The sequence below is a fragment of the Gopherus evgoodei genome, unplaced genomic scaffold (genome assembly GCF_007399415.2).
Source record: "Gopherus evgoodei ecotype Sinaloan lineage unplaced genomic scaffold, rGopEvg1_v1.p scaffold_36_arrow_ctg1, whole genome shotgun sequence".
Lineage (NCBI taxonomy): Eukaryota > Metazoa > Chordata > Testudines > Testudinidae > Gopherus > Gopherus evgoodei.
This window is the reverse complement of record NW_022060038.1, coordinates 2,838,499-2,857,717: the sequence shown is the minus strand read 5'-3', so window position 1 is coordinate 2,857,717 and position 19,219 is coordinate 2,838,499. Positions and strand designations below refer to the sequence as shown.

General features: G+C 45.5%; 1 protein-coding gene and 1 pseudogene across 1 annotated transcript; both read left to right on the top strand.

The window, feature by feature from the left end:
• The first annotated feature begins 6,812 nt into the window (after positions 1–6,812).
• Positions 6,813–7,748, top strand: LOC115641972 (annotated as a pseudogene).
• A 10,070-nt stretch (positions 7,749–17,818) lies between these two features.
• On the top strand, positions 17,819–18,787 carry LOC115641952 (olfactory receptor 51G2-like). Its single transcript, XM_030545296.1, has one exon. It carries the CDS (start codon positions 17,852–17,854, stop codon positions 18,785–18,787), a length of 936 nt encoding a protein of 311 aa, XP_030401156.1. The 5' UTR covers positions 17,819–17,851.
• The last annotated feature ends 432 nt before the right edge of the window (positions 18,788–19,219 follow it).

The following is a 19,219-nucleotide window of genomic DNA, read 5'->3' as shown; positions in this document are numbered from 1 at the left end:
GCCTGCAGGCAAACAAACCATCCATCATCAACTGTCCTAACCAATGGGAGCCATCAAGCTCCCAATGCCTCATTGATGACCCCCAGCCGGCGCGACTACAACAGTGACACAAGTCCACATCCCATCTCCCCAGCTCCAGACACAGAAACAACACATGCAAACAAATAGGATGTGCAGACGACAAGCTTTCCAATCACATCGCACAAAAGACCTCTCACATAAAGCACGTTCCAGCCACATCACACTTACACTCACAAGCATACCTCCCCAAGCACATGGAATGCAACATCACAGGCTGCTTCCACAAGAAAGGGGCAAACAGATGGGAAGATGGTCTCAGAGACACAAGGAAACTAGGATGGATCCCAAGAGCTCCCTGGCTTCCCAAAGGAATGTAAGTTGGGCCAGGTCTGTTTCTATACTTCCAGAACAAACCCTGTCTAACTTAAGTTGTTGTGACACATGAGATAAATGAATGTAGATGTGTGACTGCTGTCTTATTTTAAAACCTTTTTCTCTGATGCTTTCCACTGTTTGCTAATAAAACTATTATTTTTAAGGAAGCTGGGGGTGACTGTTTAGCTCTGGTCACAAAAGTCAAATGGAAGAGACTAAGGTTTCCAGTCAGACCTTCTTCGTGATAAGCATTTAGCGTAGTTGGGATTGTGTTCCCAACTGGAAGAGTGAGAGAATTGTGATATTCATCTGAAAACAGGAAAGAACCTTGTTTAATGGGTAAGGAGCTCATATATCCTGGTTTTACTGTGACAATCCTGATTTTTCTTGGTCAGCCTCTGTCCTTGTTGACTGCTTGTCGTTGTAGTAAGATGAGGCCCTGAAACATAAACTCTTGCATCAGAGGCCTGGTATGAGGCCTAAGGCCTAAACTAAAGTAATGGTCAAGACTTTGCTAATATAAAGCAAACTTAAGTTGTGAGCAAAAAGCAGGCCCTGCTCACAGAAGCTGACAAGAAGAGGGCTGATGTTGCTGTCATGGTATAATCCCCACTCTGAACCTTAGCGTCCAGAAGATGGGGTACCAGCATGAATTCCTCTAAGCTCAATTACCAGCTTAGAACCTGTAGCGCTGCCACCAACCAGGAATTCCAGTGCCTGGTACACTCTGGTCCCCCAAAAACCTTGCCTGGGGACCCCCAAGACCCAGTCCCTCTGGATCTTAACACAAGGAATGTAAACCCTTTTCCTCACCGTTGCCTCTCTCAGGCTTCCCCTCCCTGGGTTACCCTGGAAGATCACTGTGATTCAAACTCCTTGAATCACAAAACAGAGAGGACAATTCACTTTCCTCCCTCCTTCTCTCTCCCCCTCCCAGACTCTTCCTGAGAGAGAAAGTAATCCTGGCACAGAGAGAAATCAGCCTCTCTCTCCCTCTTCCCTCCTTTCTTCCCACCAATTCCCTGGTGGATCCAGACCCAGTTCCCTGGGGTCTCACCAAAATAAAAAACAATCAGGTTCTTAAACAAGAAAAGCTTTTAATTAAAGAGAGAAAAACAGTAAAAATTATCTTTGTAAATTTAAGATGGAATATGTTACAGGGTCTTTCAGCTATAGACACTGGGAACACCCTCCCAGCCTAAGTATACAAGTACAAATTAAAATCCTTTCAGCAAAATACCAATTTGAACTCCTTCCAGCCAAATACACATTTGCAAATAAAGAAAACAACCATAAGCCTAACTCGCTTTATCTACCTATTACTCACTAGTCTGAACTTATAAGAGCCTGAATCGGAGAGATTGGAGAGAAACCTGGTTGCACGTCTGATCCCTCTGAGCCCCCAGAGTGAACAAGAACCAGAACTAACAGCACACACAAAAACTTCCCTCCCTCAAGATTTGAAAGTATCCTGTCCTCTGATTGGTCCTCTGGTCAGGTGACAGCCAGGCTCACTGAACTTGTTAACCCTTTACAGTCAAGGAGATATAAAGTACTTCTGTGCTATTAACTTTCCTTATCTGTTTATGACAGTTGCAAATATACACATACCTAAAAGGTACTGAGTACTAGTAATATAAACATGTGCTAGGATGGTACCAGAACATTCCGGTACTAGCACATTCCACATAGATAACAAGGAACATGCTGACTCATCCTAAAGACAGGGTCAACAGGATAATAAGATGGATAAAGTTGTTTCTATGGAACCAATATGTACAAGTTAATAGGCGGCACCTTAATACGTAGAGGGGTTCTACCTCAATGCGTTGGGAGTGATGTGTAACTTTTTTATACCAGTGTTTAAAAATGTACTTCTGAGGGGTTTCCTTGTCTGGCCTAGGGGGCAGTGGAAAATCCCGCCACTGACTAAACTGGTTCATTGTCAGGGGACAGATATTTGTATTATGTACAGTAGTATGTCAATGGTATGTATGTTCGGTAGAGTCTATGGGAAACAGTTCTAATAATGTCGAGCCAATGTCAATGGTGCCTGTCTCATCTTTAGAGTCATCAGTCTGCCCCACTACAGGGAGATTCCCACATCTGAGCCATTCCTTTTCAGTGACAAATCCAAGGAACTGTCCCATATTGAGGTATCAGTGCAAGAGGTTGTAATGCTGCATCCTATATTCATCATAGTATTGTGATTATGAGAAGTTGATGGCATAATTATGATACCTTTGATACAAGATATGTCTTGTGAGGTGTCATTGGAAAAGTTACGGTTTACTGAATAGGATTATCCTATTTCTGTGCACATATCATTTGTGTACCTGAAGTTATGAATATTTACTATGTATCTGTATTTCAAATGTGCTTACTCTGGGTAACACCAACACCTAGCCTCTCAGGTGAAGCTAGACAGGGTTGATGGCTCATAAACCAAGTTAACTGACCATGGAAGAGGTTAGTCTTCCTGTGAATGTTCCAGCCAGCCTATGAACAATGGCTGCCATGACTCAACAGGGCATGCAAGGGCATGGGACCAGAGCTCATGGCACTGAACTCTATATTGGTACCTGTATTTTTCCACAAACTGGGCTGAGAACTTGTCTTAAAATAAATGGTTCCCACCATATGGAAAAACTGTATGAGGTGGGGACTGATCCCCTCTTTTTACCTCAGACCCCACACAAGAGAATTAGAAAAACCGAGAAAGAAAGACTGAATTAGGGGAAGTGCTGATCCTAAGCTAAAGGGATTTCTAACCTCTGTATGGAAACCTGGTGCACTACACGTGTCGTCAGAAAGGATGAGAAATTGCTATTTCAAAACCTATCTATCTAGTATGTTAGCCTTAGTTTGCAATTTTGTTTATTTGCTAGGTAATCTGGTTTCATCTGTTTGTTATCACTTATAATAATGTAAAATCTATCTCTGTGTAGTTAATAAACATGTTTTATCATAACCAGGGTGTTTTGATTGAAGCATCTGGGAAAATCTCAGCTCTGTGAACAAAGGCTGTTACATACCTTTCCCCCATTCAGTGGAAAGGGACCTATATTAATAAATCTGTACAGATCCCTGTGCAGTGCAAGATGTTATAATTCTGGGTTTAGACTGCAGCAAGGGTGCAAAGCTGGGGAGCTGGGAAATTGTCTCCTGTTTGTCCTTGAGCGGCTTAGGTAAAGCACTCAGGTAGCTCAGCTGGATGGGCTGTTCAAGCAACACAGAAATCTGACATTCAAAGAGAGCTCAGAGTATAAAAACCATGATGTCCCGAGTCAGGATTTTTCAAGGGCTCCCATTTCTAGAGGTGCTGTGTGCTCTGGGCCCAATCCTGCCAGGGGCTGAGGGAGAGGAGACCCCACAGAATATCAATGACTAGTTCCCAAATCACCTCAAGTTTATTACTCCTGAAAATTTAATCAGCAAATGCATTTTCAAAGGGTTTATTCTCTGGCTCGATTGTGAAGGCAGGAATTCAGAGCTGTGTTGATCTGTGGTAACAGATCCAATAGGGCATATTTCAGCTTCCTGACTGGCTGAGGGCTTCAGCATTTCGACACTGTAGATACCCATCAAAGTTAGAGGATACCCATATCTAACTCCTCTTTGGTCTCTGAGTGCCACATGTCAGGCCTCGTAGTCTTTCCTTACACAGGGTGGAATCCTGCTATCCTCCCACCCTCAGACTGCGCCCTGGGCTACAGCACACTGCGGGCTGACTGTGGATGCTGAGCAGGTCTGTGTGGGTTGGCACCTGTGATTTTTCCCTTTGGGACTGTGGGAGTATTGATGAGACTAATGACCAGCCAGCCTTCTTGAACCAAAATACTGTTTAATATGAATCGAAGGAATAACGTGTAACATGGATGAATAGGAGGGTTTTCAAACAACAGTCTTCACCCGTTTCTGATCCCAAGTCTTCCTGCTCTGAAGGGGACCCAGGCAGGCTGTGCACTTTCAGACTTCCCCAGCATTGTCTGTGCCTGTCAGTCTGAAGAGCTTCTGAGCAACAGCTGGCCAACCTCTGAACAGACTCCTAGCGCTGGTAAAACAAGCTGTGTAATGTGGCTGGAATAAGATCTTCCCAGCTTGTAGCTCCAGTGTTGTCTCTCAACCTCCCTGGGGTGGTTACTGAGCGATGGCTTTTCTTGAACTATTCCTTCCCTTCCTTCTTGTTTTCTAGCAGCCTGCTATTAAACTAAGATGAACCACACTAGTTTTGCCTTATATATCCATAACATAAACATCCCAATCATTAATCCAATATAGCCACACAGCAAACATCCCAAGAACTGGGTTTAACATACACATTCATTAGTGCAGCTCAGCTCCATGTCTGTCACAATGCTGTTCCCGAGTGCTATGGATTTTATGAATACAGAACATAGATAGTCAGAGAGAGAGAGAAAGACAGACAGACAGAGAGCAATAGCCTACTTTCATGTGTGAAAAGAAGTTTAATTTCCATGAAAACTCCTGCATTTGACTTTCAAATTCACTTCCTGCAAACCCTCATCATGCCTGAATTACAGATGCTGGGGTTACTATGTACTAGAGAGTGAGAGCTCAGGGAATGAGTATTTTCTCTACTGATCCCAATGCTTGTTGTCACTCCGGGTACAGGCTACAGACTGATAGAACAGAACCTGAGGAGAACCAGTCAGCTATTAACCCAGAGAGAGAGGAGCTTCCAGACGTTTGTTTGCTGGCAAATGATTGAATGAGGGCTGATGAAACACGCCACATTTTAGGTCCCACTGTAACCTTAGAAATCATCTCTGAAAGATCAGCAGGAAAGAATGGGCACATGTGTGCGTACAAAAGTACAGATGTGTTAATGTTATGCCATAACTTTTCATTGTTATATAAAAATATTAGAAACCAAACTTTCATGACAGCATGTATATTGTAAGCCAATGGCAGAGCTGTTGGAATCTCCACAGGAAGGAGCAGTGGTAACTTTATTGCTTACTTGGTATTGCTTTAGAAAGCATTTTAGAAGAACTCCACATACTGATTGCAATGGATTTGTGCTGTTAACTCTTTCAGTGAACAGCTGTATGATACTGTCTCCCAGTAACTGACCAGAAGCTGTGTGTGACACTTACATTCAGGGTCATGAATACAATCCTTCTGCAATACCCAGGCAAGGCTTCCCAAAATATCCTGACAGAACAGAATCGCTGGTCTGGGTTTCAACAAAGAATAGAGCCGAGGTGCAGGAAAGGGGAGTGTCATAGTGCTTGTATGCATGGTGGAAGTAACTTGCACACTCAAATGGATATTAGTGCAAACCTAGTGTTTGCACTATTTACTCCTTTCTGACCCCAACCCCTCCTCCACCCAGCTAAGTAACTGTCTGCTTTAGCTTCTTTTACTTTGCCAAATACCTGTGTACTTTTGAATGGGAATAGGCTGCAGGTCCGGCAAAGATGAAAGGAATCCTATGGGATGATTGAACTCTTTGGATTCAATCAACATTGGCCAGGAAAAGCACTTCAGCTTCTCTTGAAGGGTTTCTTGGCATTCAGAATGTATCACCCAGAGCATTTGGTAAGGAAATGTTAATAGACCCTGGTTCTGATCGAACTCATACATGTAAATCTGGAATGATGCAGTTGATGTCAATGTTATTGAATTCAGAATCTGGCCCTAAGAATTTATCCTAGATACTGTAAAGAGGCAATGGTAGAATTTGAAGCCTCAGGAGTGAAGAAAATAAAATATATAGCAAAGACAGATGTTTATAAATAGCTTCAGTGCAGGACAGATAAACACAGTAAGGATTTTCACCATGCACCTCCCATGTGTTTTCACATGTCATGATACAATGGGCCACACTCAGAAGTGAAGGGCCAGAAAGGGTGTCTGGAAAGGTCACAAATGTAAAATTACACAGCGCTCAAGCAGGCTGCGGAACTCCCAGCCACAAGATATCAATGGGGCCAAGAGCTTAGCAGGATTCAAGAAGGACTGGATGTTTATATGGGTAACCAGAAAATCCAAATACAGTAGTGAGAATTGTTTTTAAAAAGTCAGAGAAGGATCCTGAACTTTCCTGATTTACACCAAAAGATATGACTAGCTAGTGGATGTCAGTGGAAAATTTCCCTGGGAACAAGTTACCTCATAGCTGCCTATTGCAAGGCTCTTTCTACCTTACTATGAAGAATCTAGACCTGGCCACTAAATACTGAGCTAAATGGACTACAAGTCTGATCTAGTCTGGCCATGCTTGTCTTCCAATAGATGGTGTAAATCCAAGACTATATTTTTGCTGATCATCCTTGAGCTTGTGGGAGTCTCTAGACAGGCACTGAGAGCAGATATATGTCTCATTAAATTTAACCTAGTCTCCTTTTTTTTCCTTTCAGGAAGGAAAGCTCAAAACTCCTCAGTACATTATGTCAGCTGTCAATGACACCAAATTCAAATTTGCAGTGTTCCTTCTCACTGGGATACCTGGGCAGGAAGACATCCATCTCTGGATATCTGTCCCCTTCTGCTTAATGCATGTTATTTCGATAGTAGGAAATTCAGTCATTTTGTTCATTATAAAAACAGACCCAAGCCTCCATGAGCCCATGTACATTTTCCTTTCCATGTTGGCTGTCACAGACCTTGGCTTATTAATATCCACCATACCAACAATACTGGGCATATTCTAGTTTGACTCTAGGGAAATCAGCCTTGATGCCTGTTTTGCCCAACTGTTCTTCATCCACTCGCTTCAATGCATCAAATCTTCCATGCTTTTGCTGATGGCCTTTGACCGCTTCATCGCGATCTGTAACCCACTGAGATATGCTTCCATCTTAACCCTGCCGAGAATTGCCAGAACGGGACTGGTGTTTGTGCTAAGATTCGTGGCCCTAATATTCCCACTCCCTTTTCTCGTGAAATGGTTTCAGTACTGTCGAGTCAATGTTCTCTCCCATTCCTACTGCCTGCACGAGGATGTCATGAAGATGGCCTGTGCGGATATCACAGTCAACAACATCTACGGCTTGTCTGTTGCATTTTTAACAATGGGGTTGGACTCGCTGCTCATCTTCCTCTCCTATGTGCTGATCCTCAAAACAGTACTGAGCATCGCATCCTCCACAGAGTGCCTCATGGCCCTGACCACCTGTGTCTCTCACCTATGCGCCGTCCTGCTGTTCTACATACCAGAGATTGGGCTGGCTCTGATACACAGATTCAGGAATAGCTCTTCTGACTTTCTTCAGATTCTTCTGGGCTATGTCTACATGATGATCCCGCCCCTGATAAATCCAATCGTGTACAGTGTGAAAAGCAAATACCTTCGTGCAAGGATAATCAGGGCATTTGTGAAGTGAAGGGTCAGTTCATCACCTGTCTCCAGCACTGGTGACAAAAAAAACATGAGCGTTGGTCACGACCATTTATTCCATCCTGGATCCTCTTCCCCCTCTGCACCTTCCTGCGCCCCATCTCTTCCCACAAGACTTTACCTCCTCTTTACCCAAGGCTCCGTCTCCTCTTCAAGCTAGAAGTTAGAAGCTAGAAGCCAGGTGATTGTAACAGCTGCCCAGGGAGTCAGCTACTTTGAGGATTCCCAGACTCTCTACATTTTACTTCCCAGAATGTACAACCCAGGGAAGGTGGGGAGTCTGGGGCTCCCCGCAGTAGCCTGGGCTCCTGGGGAAGCTGCTACCATGGCCTGAAAGTGAGGGATAGATAGTTGGTTTCTGAGGAGAGTGTTGGAATGTCACAGGGTCATTGGGAATTTCAGCACAGTCACCAAAGAGGTGTTTGCCAGCCATTCAGACTGAAAGGGACTAACTGCCAAGCAACAGCCACGGGGGCTTCATCTTAGACGGTTTGGCTGGGAGAAAGCATTCTTAGGGCAAAAGTCACCTTCACACCTTGACCTTGGCCCTGAAACATGGACATGGCTGAGCACTACAGTGACTCCGCCCAGGCTCACACAGGTTTCAGCAAAGGCTGCTTCCACAAGGAAGTGGCAAAAAGAGGGGAAGATTTTCAGAGACATAGGGAAAGTAGACTGTGTCCCAAGAGTTCCTTTGCTTCCAAAAAGAATGTAAATTGAGCCAGTTTTGTTCCTCTATCTCCAGGGCAAAGGCTGTCTAAATTAGCTTGTAATGATACATGAAATAGAAGAATGAGGACGTGCGATAGCTGCCTGCTATTTTAAAACCATTTTCTCTAAGGCTTTGTGCCGTTTACTAACAAATCTCTTTGGTTTAAGGAGGCTGGGGGTAACTGTATAGCTCTGGTCAGAAGCGCTCGAAGGGAAGAAATTGAGGTATCCTGTCAGTCCTGCTTGGTGATAAGCATTTAGCATAGAAGGGGTGTTGTTCCCAGCCTGAAGAGTGGTAAAATTAGGATCATAGGAACTTAAGAATGGCCATACCAGATCAGATCAATGTTCCATCTAGCCCAGTGTCCTATCTTCTCACAGTGGCCAGTGCCATGTGCCCCAGATGAATGAACAGAACAGGCAATCAAAAAGTGATCCAGACCCTGTCGCCCATTCCCAGCTTCTGGCAAAAGAAATAAAAAAGTCTAGGAACACCATCCTTGCTCATCCTGGCTAATAGCCGTTGATGGACCTGTTTTCCATGAATTTATCTAGGTTTTTTTTTGTACTCTGTTAAAGTCTTGGCCCTCACAAAGTCCTCTGGCAAGGAGTTCCTCAGGTTGACTGTGCATTGTGTGAAGAAATAAATACTTCCTTTTGTTTGTTTTAAACATACTGCCTATTAATTTCATTTGGTGCCCCCTTGTTCTTGTGTTAAGTGAAGGAGTAAATAACACTTCCTCATTTACTTTCTCCATACTTGTCATGACTAAATTGTAATATTCCCTCAACACAGGAAAGGACATGGTTTGTGGGTAAAAAGAGCATTTATCCCATTTTCACTGTGACAATCATATTTCTTCTTGGCCAGCATATATTCTTGAATTTAGAATAGCAACTTCAAACCACAATTTGAGGACTTCAGTAACTCAGACATAGGTTTGGGGTTTGTTACAGGAGTGGGTGGGTGAGATTCTGTGGCCTGCATTGTGCAGGAGGTCAGACTAGATTATCATAATGGTCCCTTCTGACCTTAAAGTCTATGAGTCTATGAGAATAGCAACTTGTTGAAGTTGCATCCAAGATGGCGGTCTGCTCCAAACAATGATTCATAGATTCATAGAATTTAAGGCCGGATTGAACTATGAGGTCATCTAATCTGAACTCCTGCAGAATGTCACCCAGTTACCACTGTATTGAGCCCAATGAGTCGTGTCTGACTAATGCATAACTTGTGTTCATCTAAAGTGTATCTTTCTGGAAGCCATCCAGTCTTGGTTTAGAGACATCAGGGAAATCCATTACCTCTTTGGGGAGTTCGTCCCACTGTTTCAGCACCCAGATTGTTAAAAATATGTGCCTCATTTCCAAATTTAATTTGTCTGGCTTCAGTTTTCACCCATTGGTTCTTGTTATACCTTTCTCTGTGAGTTTAAAGAGCCCATTACTACCCGGCATTTCATCCCTGAAAAAGTGCTTGTACACTGCCATCAAGTCAGCTTTCAGTCTTCTTTACTTCTACTCACTACATCCCAGTTTATAAAGCCAAGGATAAGTTGGAAAAAACAGAGGCAGAGAAAGTCCTGGCTGTATTAGTCAACCCTAGGATAACTATGAGCCACAGATGTGATGCGCCTGTGAACAAGGCAAATGAGATACTAGAATGTTTCAGCGAGATAGGGAATCATTAATATCCTTATATCAGGCATTGTTGAGAACTCTTCTGGAAAACTGGAAAATAGGGGTCACTCATATTCCAGAAAGGAGAATTCAGTCTGTAACTGGTGCAGATAAAGGCTCCAAGAATGGTCAGGGCAATGGAGGGCCTGGCTTACAAGGAGGCTTGAAGAGCTTGGCTAGTTTAGCGTAGCACAACGCAAGGCTCTGTGGGGATCAGATTGCTCTATAAATACATTGGGGTAAAGGGGGTGGTGAACACCAGGGCTGTAGATGAGCTACTGAAGCTAAAAGACAGTGTTGGCACAAGAACAAAGGGGGACAAACTGGCCAGGTGTTAACTGAGGATGGGAAGGAGAAGAGGGTTTCCGACCATCCAAGAAGGGAGAATTCTGGAGCAGCCTCCCAACAGGAGCAGTTGGGGGTGGGGCAAACAAATCATCTCATTTTAAGATGGAGGTAGACAGTTTTCTGCACCGGACAATGTGCCGGTGCTGCCTGCCATAGCAGGAGTCTGGACACATTGACCTAGGAGGTCCTTTCAAGGTCTAGGCCCCTATGGGCCACATTCACCTATTTTGCATCAAACTGGGATCTCATGTGGAGTCACTATGACCCTGCTTTGGTCCCTGGCCAATGGCTCTGTCCCTCAATAGATTCAGGAGACATCATGATTCAGCATTTTCGTCTGGAAAAAGAATTGTCCTTGGGTTCCTGTTTAGTGATGTCACAGGAGTTTCATTCCCTGAGTTTCTAGTAATCTCAGCATACTGAGCTGCCAGCTGCCCCCTCCCGAGCCCCTAGCCCCAGAGAAGAAGGATGGGACTGGCTAGCTGGGACTACCTGCTGCTGTATACCCTGAGGAGCGAGAGGTGGCCTGGAGGTCAGGGGTACCAAGCCCTGGGGAGGCAGAAAGTAGCCCAGGGGTAGCCACAGAGCAGCCGACTGCCAAGCCAGGTGTGGCTGTCGGCGTGTTGCGGCTGAATCCCCGCCGACACAGGAAAAGCCAATCCTGCCATTGCCAGGCCCTGGGCTGGAACCAGGGCCCTGGGTGGAGTAGGATGGGCCCACATCCCCTTGCCATCCCGTCCCGGGGTGGCCGACTTCTTACACTACACCGGGAAGTTCCTGCTCTGGAGAAGGAACCTCCCTTACCAGCCCACTCCTAGACTGTTGCTTTGCTGGCTGCCTGAGCCCTGCCTAGGCTACAGAGAGCCCTAAGACTGTTTGTTGCTGGCAGCCTGAGCCTCGTCAAGCCCAGGCCAGAGCCTGTATGAGACTGTCTGTCACCCATCCCTATTGTGGGTCTGGGAACTAGAAAACACACAGGGCCTTGACCGGCCTTTGGGCAGAGACAAAGACCCCAGAGCAGGGGTGGCCAGCCTGAGCCTGAGAAGGAGCCAGAATTTACCAATTTACATTGCCAAAGAGCCACAGTAATACGTCAGCAGCCCCGCCTTCAACTGCCTGCCCCTCCTCCCAGCGCCTCTGGCCCACCAGCAGCCCCACCAGTCAGCGTCTCCTCCTCCCTCCCCACACCTCCCGATCAGCTGTTTCATGGCGGGCAGGAGGCTCTGGGGGGTGGGGTAGGAGCGAGGGCATGGTAGGCTCAGGGGAGGGAGCAGGAAGGGGTGGAGTGGGGGCAGGACCCGTGGCAGAGCCAGGAGTTGAGCAGTGAGCACCCCCAACACATTGGAAAGTTGGTGCCTGTAGCCTCAGCCCCGGAGTCGGTGCCTATACAAGGAGCCGCATATTAACTTCTGAAGAGCTGCATGTGACTGTGGAGCCACATGATGGCCACCCCTGGACTAGGCAGTTCCTGGGACACTTGCCGTGGCCAGACAAGCCCCAGTAAAGAGACATCCTACACCTTGGGACCTGCCGCCGTGACTGCGGGATGATGTGGCAAGCCTGGAGGCAAGCAGACTGAGTGGCCCCACTCCTCACGGGACAGCGAGTGTTCACTACAGTATCCTACCAGGAATACACGAGGTACAAACATGTAGATACTCAAATATACACCTGTGCACATTATTTACATACATATCTATGTATGCATACCATTTATCCACGGTATTCGTCTATCATTTGCCATAAGGTGTATATGTGGTGTTCAACTGTTCAAGGAAATGATCGTGCAATCCCTCATACATATCACTGTATATATCTACATTAACGAGAGAGAAAATATCATATCGCCTCTATAGAAATCCATGGAACACCCACACCTTGAATACTGCATAAAGTTCTGGTTGCCCCATCTCAAAAATAATATATTTGAATAGGAAAAATACAGAGAAGGGCACCAAAATGGTCAGGGGTATGAAACCACTTACAGATGAAGAGAGACTAAAACGACTGGGACTGTTCAGCTTGAAAAGGGGGGATATGACAGAGGTCTATAGAATCCTGAGTGGAGTGGAGTAAGTGAATCAGGAAGTGTTACTTACCCATTCACAAGAACCAGGAGTCACCAACCAAAGTTACTAGGCAGCCGGTTTAAAACAAACAAAAGAAAGTACTTTTTCACACAATGCACAGTCAACGTGAGAAACTCATTGCCAGGGAATGTTGCTAAGGCCAAAAGTAAAACAAGTCCAAAACAGAATTGGATAAGTTCATGGAGGTTAGGTCCATCAGTGGCTATTAGCCAATATGGTCAAGAATGCAGCCCCATTCTCCGGGTGTCAATAAACCTCTTACTGCAAGAGGCTGGGAGCAGATGACACAGGATGGATCACTCGATAATTGCTCTGTTTTGTTCATTTGCTGTAATGTAGCTGCACTGGTCACTGTGAGAAGACAAGACACTCGGCTAAATGGACCATTGATCTGACCCAACAAGGCCATTCTTATATTCTCAAATTGTTCCACTGCTGAGTGTGTTGCTGCAGACAAGCCATTTCTAGGGGCTTTCTCTGTTATACAGCTGGCATAGCCATCCTCGCAGATGTCCAGAAGCAGCTCAATGAGGCAGGCTGAGGCGAGGTGAGTGCTGCCACCTAGGGGTGTGGTCCTGTGGCACGAAGGACAGAGGTTCATGGTTTCAGCTAGAGCTGGGCTGGGAAACAGAAGTTTTTTCCCCTCCCATGAGAAAATATTGACCCAAACAAAAATTTTCTGGGGGGACATTTCATAGAAAATGGATCATTTTTCTCTGAAAGCTCAGCTGTCATGATACTGCCCAGCTGAAGCTATCTGGATCCCTAAGAGAGTTTTGGCAACTTTTCATCTGCTTTGTCCTCGTAAGGTTGCACGGATGGAGTCTATGGCTGAACTCTGAAAAGCTCAAAACCTCCCGACCAGTCTATGGCTGGGGTACTGTGTCCATCAGTTACTCTAACCAGCCCTCTCATGTCTGTGCAGCCCCCTCCACCCTGAACAAGGGCCCTTCACCAGACCCTGCAGGCAGTGGCTACTGTGACAGGCCCTGGTGGCACATCTCTGATGAACCTGTGCTAGCAGGGAGCTGGAGAGGGTCCTACAGCAATTGTAGAGGCCCAGAGATTATGGGTGGAGGGGCCTACACAACCAGTTGATCACTGCAATCTATTCATAACTTTGGGGATCCCTGAATCCTGGATCCTCATTTCAGTCCTCAGGGAGAAGGGAAGGGACTTCCCCTCCTGGAATGATCTGAGGGAAGTTTGCGTGTGAGGAGTCTTGTGGACTCCCTGACTTGCCCCCTGGGTTTGTAATGAAGAAAAAGGAGCTGCTGGGGAGAAATCTGGTCCTATTTATAATTATTATTCTATTTTATTTAATTTCAGCAAGATCACAGATGTGACAGCATCATCGTTAGCACTTGGTTGCCTCTGAGGTAGTCATGTGACTAAACAGAATCATATGAACGGTGATGACAAGCCCATATCCCAGGAATAGAGCCTGCAGCAAGGCTGGTGCTGCAATGGAGATATACCTCCCTATCTCATAGAATTGGAAGGGACCCCGAAAGGTCATGGAGTCCCACCCCCTCTAGCAGGACCAAGTACTGATTTTACCTAGGATCCCTAAATGGCCCCCTCAAGGATTAAACTCACAACTCTGGGTTTAACAGGCCAATGCTCAAACCACTGAGCTACCCCTGCACTTTGGTAGAGTTAGCTCTGATCCCCTGTGATTTGGCCTCCTGCAGTTTGCCATTGGTCATGATGGGGTTAAAGCTTGAGTACACTAAACCAAGCAGCAGACATTCCCTAATGGCCAAGTGGCCCCCAAGGGAATGTGCAGACATGCTTCATAAACACAGTTCTCTCTGTATCTGAACAGACACTGCCTGTTGCCTGTGCTACCTCTCTGATGACTCCTTGTCCTTTATGGTGAAGATCTCTGGTTTCAGTGGCTCCACGTCTAGCTGTAACTGGGTATGTTGGCAGGTTTCCCTATCTTTAAAGTACAAAGTGAAGGGTAAAGGCTGTGAGCTGTTTCCATTTGCAGATGTTCTGTGCAGTGGCAGAGGACTCAGCTGGGCTGTCAGGGTGACTCAGTGATGGACTGGAGGGCCGACAGCGCTAGGTAGCTTGCGAACCCCTCCCCTACATCTGCCCATACTCCACCGTTGGTTATTTAAGCTACACAGAAATCTGAGATCCAAAGCAAGCTTGGAGTTAAAACCGCAATGCCCCAAGTCAGGATTTCTCAAGGGCTCCCATTTCTAGATGTGCCATGTGCTCTGGGCCCGATTCTTCCAGGAGCTGAGCAAGATGAGACCCCAAGGAATATCAGTGACGCGTTGCCAAATCACCCCAGGTTTATTTGCTCCTCAATTGCTCCTCAATTCAGAGCTGTGTTGCTGTTGGTAACAGGTCCTATAGGGCTATTAATGTTTCTGACTGGATGAGGGCTCCAAGTTTCTACCCTGTAGATTCCACTCAGAGTTACAGAACTACCTACACATCTGCCCCCTCTATGGTCTCCGAGATCCAGATGTGAAGCCTTGTACCCTGCCCTCTCCTGGGGTGGAATCCCACGATCCTCCCACCCTCAGACTGGGCTCTGGCTATAGCACAGTATTGGTCAATTGTGCTTGCCCAGCAGGTCTGAGTGGGTTTGGCACATGTGGCTCTCCCCTCAGGAAGGCTGTGAGTAGTGGTGAGAAGAGTGACCAGCCAGCCTTCTTGAAAAAAAATACTGGTTAATCAAACAGTAGGAATAAAGCGCAACATGAGAGAATAAGAGGGTTTTCAAATAACAGTCCATACAAATCTCTGTCCCCAAGCCCTCGCACTCTGATGGTGACCCAGGCAGACCGAGGGACTTCAGACTTCCCCAGCGGTGTCTGTGCCTGTCAGTCTGAAGAGCTTCTCAGTAACAGCTGCCCCAGCTCTGCACAGACTCCCAGCACTGGCAAAGCAAACTGTGTAACATGGCTGGAGCCCAGAAACAGGCTCTTCCCAGCTTGTAGCTCCGGTGAAGTTTCTCAATCTCTTGGAAGTGCTCACTGAGCAATGACTTTTCTTGAGCTGTTCCTTCCCGTACTGCTTGTTTTCCAGCAGCCTGAGATTAAACTAAGATGAGCCAATATAGCCATGACGTAAACATCCCAGTAGTTAAGCCAATATAGCTCTACAGCAAACATCCCCAGAAATTGGTTTAACAGACACATTCATTATTGCAGATCAGGACCATGTCTGACACGATGCCATTCCCGGTGGTATGCATTTTATTAATATAGGACATAAGCAGCAAAAGAGAGAGAGGGAGAGCAACAGACTGCTCTCATGTGTCAAATTAAGTTCCATTTCCATAAATACTCATGCTTTTGCCTTTCATATCCAAGTCTTTTAAACCCTCATCCTGGTTGAAATAAGAGGTTCTGGGGTTACTATGTACAAAAGAGTGAGAGCTCAGGGAATTAATATTTCATATACTGACCCCAATGTCTGTTCCCGCTCCAGCTACAGACTGACAGAATAGAACCTGAGGAGAACAAATCAGCTATTAAGCCAGGGACAGAGGAGACTTGAATAAGGGCTCAGAATGAGATCTTTTCAGATTCTGAAGAACTCTAGATGACAGATGCAACATTTTAAGCCCCAGCGAAAAGATCTCAGAAAGAAGATCAGAGGGGAAAGAATGGGTTGACATGTGTGTGCTAGAGTTTAGATGATGTGTAAATGTTATGTCAAAACTTTACTTTATTATAAAAATAATCCAGACATACTTTCATGACATGCAGGTATATTGAAAGCCATGGCAGAGTTGTTGGAATCTCTACAGGAAGGAGCAGTGGTAACTTTACTGCTTAATGGCTTTTGTTTTAGAAAGTATTTCAGAAGTACCCGCATACTGTTTGCAACGGGTTTGTGCTATTAACTCTTCGTTCAGTGAACAGTTGTATGATTCTGTCTCCTAGTAACTGACCAGAAGCTGTTTGTGACACTTCCATTGAGGGGCATGAACACAATCCCTCTGCAATACCTGTGCAAGACTTTCTGAAACATTGTGGGAGAACAGAACCATTGGTGTTTGTTTCAGCAAAGTGTAGAGCTGAGGTCCAGGAAAGGGGAGTGTAATAGTGGTTGTATATAACTGATGTCAATCACCTCTTACACAAGCATGACTGAGTAATTTGCACACTCAAGTGGATATTAGAGCAAAAGTAGGGTTTTTTAACTGTTCGCCCATTTGTGACATCATCCCCTCCCCAGCCACGCTTAAGTAACTGTCAGTGTTCACTTCTAGTTTGTCAGATACCTAGAGACCCTTGCACGGAAAGAGGATACAGGTCCTGTGAGGATGGACGGAAGCCTGTAGGATTATAGAACTCCCAGGATTCAGTCAATATTGGCCGGGCACTTCAGTTTCTCTTGGAGGGACTCTGAGGGGGACAAAGTGCATCTTCGGGAGTTTTTGGTAAGGGAAAGTAAATACAGCCTTGTTCTGATCAAGTGTACACATGTAAATCTGAATTGACAGTGATGTAGTTGAAGTCACTGTTATTGAATTAAGAACGTGGCCCTTAGAATTTATTTCATCTACTGCAAAGAGGGAGTGGTATAATTTGAACTCTCAGTAGTGGAGAAACTAAATCAACATATGTATTGAGGCAATGACACACGTCTATAACTAGCTGCAATGGACATTTTCTCCATGCACTTCCCATGTGTTTTAAGAAATCGTGATACAATGGGCCACACTGAGAAGTGGAGGGCCAGAAAGGGTGTCTGTGGGAAAACCACAACTGTACAATCACATAGTACCCACGCAGGCTGCAGAACTCCCATTCACAAGATATAAAGGGGCCAAAAGCTTAGCAGGATTCAAAGAGGGACTGGATGTTTTTATGGGTAACCAGGAAATCCAATAACAGTACTGAGGATTTTTTTTAAGTCTTGGAAGAGCTCTAAACCTTCCTGATTTATACCACAAAATATGTCTTACTAGTAATCTCAGGAGGAAACGTTCCCTGGGAGCAGGTTATAGCTGCCTATTTCAGAGCTCCTTCCTCTGCAGCATCTGGAACTGGCCACTGGATATTGGGTTAGCTGGACTGCAGATCTGATCGAGTCTGGCAGCGCCCACCTTCCTGTCAGTGGGATAAATCCAAGACTATGTTTTTGCTGATCTTCTTTGAGTTCCTGGGAGGCTTTAGACTTGCCCTGAGAGCAGAATGATGTCTCATTAAATATCATTTAATCTCCTGTTCTTTTTCCTTACAGGAAGGAAAGGTCAAAATTCCTTGGACCTTCCCAGTACTTTATGTCAGCTGTCAATGACACCCAATTCACATATGCAGTTTTACTTCTCACAGGGATACCTGGGCAGGAAAAAGTTTATCTTTGGATCTCCGTGCCCTTCTGCTTAATGTATATTATTTTGATAGTAGGAAATTCAGTCATTCTGTTCATTATAAAAATAGATTCAAGCCTCCATGAGCCCATGTACATTTTCCTTTCCATGTTGGCAATCACAGACCTTGGTTTATCGATAGCCACCATGCCGACGATACTGGGCATGTACTTGTTTAACTCTAGGGAGATCAGCCTCAATGCTTGTTTCTCCCAGCTGTTCTTCATCCACTCGCTTCAATGCATTGAATCCTCCATACTCTTGTTGATGGCCTTTGACCGTTTCATCGCAATCTGCAACCCACTGAGATATACCTCCATCTTAACCCTGCCAAGAGCAGCCAAGATGGGACTGGTGTGTGTGCTAAGAGGTATAGCTGCAATGTTTCCACTTCCCTTTCTCCTGAAACGGTTCCAATACTGTAGAGCCAATGTCCTCTCCCACTCCTACTGCCTGCACCAGGAGGTCATGAAGATGGCTTGTTCAGATATAACAGTCAACAGCATCTATGGCTTGTTTATTACACTCTTAACAGTGAGTTTGGACTCACTGCTTATCCTCCTATCTTATGTGATGATCTTCAAAACAGTGCTAAGTGTTGCATCCCATGCAGAGTGCCTCAGGGCCCTGAATACCTGCGTCTCTCACCTCTGTGCCGTCCTGATCTTCTACACACCAGAGATCGGCTTGTCTATGATACACAGATTTGGGGAAAGCTCTTCTCACTTGCCTCCAATTCTCCTGGGCTATGTCTCCATGCTTGTTCCACCCCTGATGAACCCAATCGTATATAGCGTGAAAAGCAAACACCTTCGTGTTAGGATAATCCGGGTGTTTGTCAAGTGAAGAATCAGTTCATCACTCATCTCCAGCTACTGCCACCCTTTCCATCCTGGACCCTTCCAACAGAGACAATGTATTATACTGATTACCACTCTATAGAGAGAGATTCAGAGGGGATCTAAGGCTTGGAGCAATGGGAAAGTGGCTGTCTCCACTGGCTGGTGAGGGAGGGCGAGGCACTGGGGGAAGGAGAACAAAGAAGGCAGCAGCATTTACAAAGTGACCGTGTTCATGGAGAGCAAGGGGACCAATGGGATGTTGGCCCATAGAGAATCTTATGAGTGGCTGCTCCAACCTCAGAATTTCTGTTGATACAGTCAATAAAGAGAAGGGATGTGGATGTTGTTTCCCATTACACCTGGTCTGTCACTGACCAATCTCTGGTTAAACATCCAGAGGCCAGGAAAAAATCCTGCAGAGCTGTTCTGCAGTCAC

What these genes read in the sequence shown, in the direction of transcription:
- LOC115641952 (XM_030545296.1), top strand. Translation starts at nt 17,852, where the DNA reads ATGTCAGCTGTCAATGACACCCAATTCACATATGCAGTTTTACTTCTC.